The following is a 6,000-nucleotide window of genomic DNA, read 5'->3' on the forward strand; positions in this document are numbered from 1 at the left end:
TTCTCACCTACAGGCTAAATATACCCAATTCCTTTGACTGAACTTCATATGACATGGTCACCAGCTTCCTCACCATCTGGGTCACCCTCTTTTGAATTAACTCTAGCTCATCCATCTTTCCTCATATGTAGTGTCCAGAAATGAACATGACTACTACAGAGGATAGCAGAACAATCACCTCCATTGTTCTCCACATTATTCCTCCCTTAATGATGTAGCTTAGGAGAGCATTAGCTTGTTTGCTGCAGAGTCACTGTTAACTCACATTAAGCTCACAGGCCACTCAAAACCTTTAGATCTTTTTCATGGGAAGGAAGAAAGGAAGAAAGAGAGGGAGAGAGGGAGGGAGGAAAGAAGGATTAAATAAAATTACATAAAATCATTAATAAATATCTACTGTGCTAAGTTCTTTTTTTCCCCATTTGAATTAGTTTATTGAGTCAATTTAGAACATTATTCCTTGGTTACAATAATCACATTATTTTCCTCCTTCCCCTCCACCCACTCTTCCCACAGCCCAATTTCATTGGGTATTACTTGTGTCCTTGATCAGAACCTATTTCCATGTTGTTGATGTTTGCACTAGGATGTTCATTTAGAGTCTACATCCCCACCCATATCCCTTCAATCCTTGTATTCAAGCAGTTTTTCTTTGGTGTTTTTACTCCCATAGTGTTTCCTCTGAATGTGGATAGTGATTTATTGTGCTAAGTTCTTTACAAATATTATCTCATTTGATCCTCACAAGAGATTATGCCTGTTTTATGAATAAACTGAGATAGATTTTATGAGTAAACGGAGGTTAAATTATTTTCCAAGGGTCATACAGCTAGTAAGTATCTAGAGCAGATTTTGAACTTAGGTCATTCTGACTCTAGGCTCAGCACTTTATCTGGTGAACCAACAAAATGATTGTCTAGCATTATTCCCCCATATTGTATTTGTGATATTGATTTTTTTTAAACTTGAGTAAAGAACTTTACATTTATTCCCATTATATCAAATTTCATTTTATTTAATTTGATACATGACTTGCTCTGGGGACTCATTATTCCTATATCACCCCCACCTATAAATTTCTTTGGGGATTTGGATTCAGTTGTCCTATATGCTTACCATTCCTCTAAATTTCATGTTATTGGGGGCAACTTGGTGGCTCAGTAGATAGAGACACTTCCTAGTTCAGTGACCCTCATTAACTTAATCCCCATTTCCTAGCCTTTAGCTCCCTTCTGCCTTGAACCAATACACAGTATTATTTATTTTTTATTTTTGAAAAAAATTATTTAATTAATTTAGAATATTTTTCCATGGCACAATATTATTTCTAAGATGGAAGGTAAGGGTTTAAAAAATGTTTTTTCATGTTATCTGCGAATTTGAGAAGCATGCTATCATCACCTTTATCCAAATCATTGATAAGAATGTTAATTAGCACCAGGACAAGGACAAACACCTGAAACACTCTTCTGAATACTTCCCTCAAAGTTTTCTTCATTCCGTTCTTTAGATATATTCATAGAATTTATTCTAAATCCACTCAACTCTCATCTAGCCTTTCCATTTTTTCCATTTGCTAAGTATACAATTCTGTAGCATTCCCTGATCCACCAGACCAGTTTGATTCTAAGACAAAGGATAAGGATTGGGTTTTTAAAAAAAAAAAGCATGTTCTAGAATTTAGCTGAGGATAAAAGTCTGATTTGCTGGTTTGTAGTTCTGCTTTTTTAAAAAAACAAAATATCTGCACCGCTTTATGTTCTGCCAATTAGATATTTCTACTTGGAAGCCCTGTTAGCATTTCAAACTCAACAAATCCAAAATGGAATTCATCTTTCCTCCAAATTTGCCTCTCTTCCAAACTTCCCCATTTCTGTTGAGGACACTACTATCCTTTCAGTCACTTAAAATTTCCAATCTTGAAACCATCCTTGATCCTTTCCTCTCTCTCACCTCTTAGACTGAATCAGTTACCAAGTGTCATTGAGATCAAGGGTGGTACTGGGCTGAGAGTCAGGAAGACTTGTGTCCATATCAATCCTCATAAACCAGTTATCGGTGTGACCCTAGGCAAATCACTTAACTTCTGATTGCCTGACGAAAGAATCCACTGTTCCAGTATACTTCCCAAGAAAATTTCATTTATAACTATGATCCATGGGTTCATGAAGAGTCAGATATGACTGAACAACAACAAATGAAGATCCAATCAGTTACCAAGTATTATCAATTCTACCTCCACAAAATTTTTTGCATTTTGTGTCTCTATCTCACTAATCACACAGTCTTTGGGGCCTTCATCACCTCTCATCAGGACTGTTGTGATATTTTCCCAGTTGTTAAGCCTGTTATCAGTGTCTTTCTTCTCAATTCCATCTTCTACACAGAGGCAAATTGGTATCCCAGAAGTGCATCTCTGATCATATCATTTTCTTACTTAAAAATCTTCAGGGATTAATTTATTGCTTCTAAGATAAAATAAAATTAAAAAAAAAAAACTCAGCTGGCCATTTAAAGCTCTATATGTCTCTTGCCTGTCTTTCTAAACTTGTTTCAAAGTCCTTCCCTTCATACATTCTTTATTCCTTTCAAATTGGCCTCTAGCCATTCTTCTTGAATGACATTCCATGGCTCTGCACCCACAATCCCTTCTCTTTTTATCTCTTGCTTATAGAATTCCTACTAGATTCCTTCAAAGAATAGCTCAGGAACTACTTCCTACAGCAGGTCTTTCATGAATCCCCAGTTGTTGCTCTCATCCTTTTGAAATTATTTGTTAGGGAAAGAGATTGGACTTGTGATTTATTTTGTATAGGGAAGTACCAATTAAGGTTGATGCCTCTTCTGGAACTTATTGGCCTAAAGAGCTTCATAGAGCACAAATCTTAAGTGATTTGCCAAGAGTCACATTGTCAATATGTATGAGATTAAGGACCTGAAAACCATCTGGCTTTGGAGAACCTCTCTCTGTCCATTATGCCAAGCCACCTCTCTTCTCTATGTAACCACTCTAGCCAGCAGTAGATTGTAAGATCCTTGAGGGCAGTGATGGTTCTGTTTTTGCTTTTATCTCTTCAGTGCCTACCATAATCCTTTGAATTTACTAGGTACTTGATTCATTCTTATGAATGGGATTTGAATCACTTCTGCTTCTTGCTTTGTTGATTCTCACCCAAAAGGCCTTTTAATTCCTGGTCTTCTCTTCTCCTATTCATCCTCAGTTGTACTGGCTATTTTTTGCAGTAATAGAATTCCCATAGCCTCCCATGTTATTGGATCCATAAAATTTGGCAATTATTTTTCCTGGCCCTTCTTAGTTGCATTCTATTCTCTGTATCATCCTCTATTTAAAATCATAGTTTAGAAATTTTGCTCTCAAACACTGTCTTCTTAGCCACCAAAGCTTCCTTTCTTTCCTGAATCCCTACTTGCAAGCACCAGGAATAATGAAAATACTCCCTGTGGGTCAGGTCTTTATTATGTCTCCTCCACACTTCATCATCCTTAGCAATGTTTCCTAGACTCTTTGTTGTTGATCAGTTGTTTCAATTGTGTCTGACGCTTTGTGACCTCATTGCCTTGACCAAAATACTGGAGTGTTTTGTCATTTTCTTCTCCAGTCCATCTTACAGATGAGGAAACAAAGGCAAACAGGATTAAGAGACTTATCCAGGGTCACACAGCTAGTAAATTTCTGGGGCCAGATTTGAACTTGGGAAAAGGAAGTTTTCCTGATTCCAAGCCTGGCATATTATCCACTATGCCACCTAAGTGTCTCACTATCCATGAGACTTTGAACAAATCAGTTAGTTACCTCGGTTTACTTACCTCGGTTTCCTAGTTACCTTGGTTTCCTCATCTATAAAATAAGAGAATTGTACAATATATACATATTGTACATATAATCTCCCTGGGCCTTGGTTCCCTCAAAAAATGAGGGAATTTGGATGAAATGGCTTCTAAGGTCAATTCAAGCTGTAATTCCCTCCTAGGGTGTGCTGGAGCCTGCTTATACCTGCAGAAGAAGATGGTTAAATTTTCAGTGTGAAAATTCACACTTCAAAAATTGGCAAATGGTTCAAATTAGGACTTGATTTATTATTTTGTTCATTGTCTAGGCTTAAGAAAGTAATGGAGAATATACTAATAATGCAATTTAAACTTAAAAGCGCGTCTTAAGTACATCCACTTGCTGATTGTTAAACATTTATCAGCACATCATTCTTATGATGAACTCAGTGCTTAAAGAGTTAAATTATATAATCTCAAAATTCCATTTTAGCTTCAGGAGCCTATATCCCAAAGATCTTTGACTTATATATGATAATTGGTATTATTAATTATGAACTTGACCAAAGAGAATAGATAAGTCACAAAACAGTCTGAGTTTCTTGCCATATACATTGCCTGGATAAATAGTAGAATGATGTCATTTTATATTTTTATTAATATTCCACAGAGATTGTCTTTTTCTTAGAGCTTTCATTGTATGATAGAGTTTTCTGAGTATTATATGGCCATCTCCTGCATTATACAGTACAGTGAGCCCTGATATTAGAATCAGAAGATCTAGGTTTAACACTCAGCTCTGATATTTGTTAGTGATAAGGGTTTTACTTCAAAGTTCTCTCACATCAATTTGACCTTGAGTAAATTACTTAACCTCACTGGACCTCTGTTTCCTCAATTATAAAATGTATATCATAACACTACTCAAAAAAATAGTACTATGAGGAAATGTTATAAAATGCTATATAAATTTGAACCACTATTGTCTCACCAAAATACATCAATTAAATCACCATGAAGAATAGTCTGGTAGTGACTTCACCTTGAAGTTGTTTTTTGACTGTATGGTTTGTTTTTACTTTAAATGATAAGGACTAAGAAATATGATATTAGGGGTCAGCTAGGTGGCTCAGTAGAGTCAGGCCTAGAGATGAGAGGTCCTGGGTTCAAATTGGACCTCAGATACTTCCTAGCTGTGTGACCTAGGCAAGTCACTTAGCTTTCATTGCCTAGTCCTTCTTGCTCTTTCACCTTGGAACCAATATTTAGTACTGATTTATGATGAAAGGTAAGGGTTTAAAAAATATTAGTGAGGAAGGAAAAAATATCACCCCTATTTCAGGTTTGATGTGAAAGAAAGAGCTAAAATATTAGTTATATAAAAGATATTTTCTTTTTCTTTTCCCAGGAGAGTTCCTTGATGAACATCATCGAGTCCTAGAATCCAGATTAGGCATCGTTAGCAGAGAAATCACAGATAATCGGGCCCGTACTCGAGAAGAATTAGAGAGCCTTTACCGGAAGATTGTTAGCTACATATTACTGCGTTCTGGTCTTGGATCACCTACCGATATCAAAGTTGTTAGAGAGGCAACAGGTGAATAATAAAAATCTTCTACAATCTTTGGTGGTGGGTGGTGGGAATGATTTAAATTTGTTTTTATAAGTACTCAGTTTGCATTCTTAGAGACTCTTCTTTATCCACAAACGAAATAGAGAATAAAAGGAAATGAAAACTCACCTTTTACTGTTCTCTCCATGAATATCAATTGTAACCCCCAAAGATTCATCTCTAGAATGTAAAATGTTGTTGCTCATTTTCTTAGAGACATAGATACTTGATCATTTGTTATATCATGCTAGAGGAGAGCTCTCACAGTCAGGGTACTCATTGTAAAGATAATCAAGGGTGAGACTTGTCTTATCACCTGAAGTGGGGTGAGAACAATAATATCTTACTGAGTCTTATATGACCAGGAATCTTGTCCCCCTACTTCCATTTAGTTAAATGAATGCTATTTTGCTTTGCTATTTTGCTGGTTCCATGGTTTCTTCAGAGTGTATATTCTCTTTTGTTGTTCAGGCATTTTTCAGTTGTGACCCTATCTGGAGTTTTCTTGGCAAAGATAATGGAGTGATTTGTCATTTCCTTGTCCCCTGAATTCTGCAGATGAGGAATATTAAATAAACTGGGTTAAGATGACTTGCCCA

At 36.1% G+C, this 6,000-nt stretch overlaps 1 protein-coding gene across 1 annotated transcript in view; it reads left to right on the forward strand.

Annotated features, from left to right (window-relative positions):
- CFAP206 (cilia and flagella associated protein 206) overlaps positions 1 to 6,000 on the forward strand; it is a 58,781-nt gene that overhangs the window by 7,320 nt on the left and 45,461 nt on the right. The window contains exon 5 of the mRNA XM_007484302.3: positions 5,198 to 5,386. Coding sequence (XP_007484364.2) covers positions 5,198 to 5,386 — 189 coding nt within the window. The remainder of the gene's footprint in view (positions 1 to 5,197; positions 5,387 to 6,000) is intronic.

The sequence above is a fragment of the Monodelphis domestica genome, chromosome 2 (genome assembly GCF_027887165.1).
Source record: "Monodelphis domestica isolate mMonDom1 chromosome 2, mMonDom1.pri, whole genome shotgun sequence".
Lineage (NCBI taxonomy): Eukaryota > Metazoa > Chordata > Mammalia > Didelphimorphia > Didelphidae > Monodelphis > Monodelphis domestica.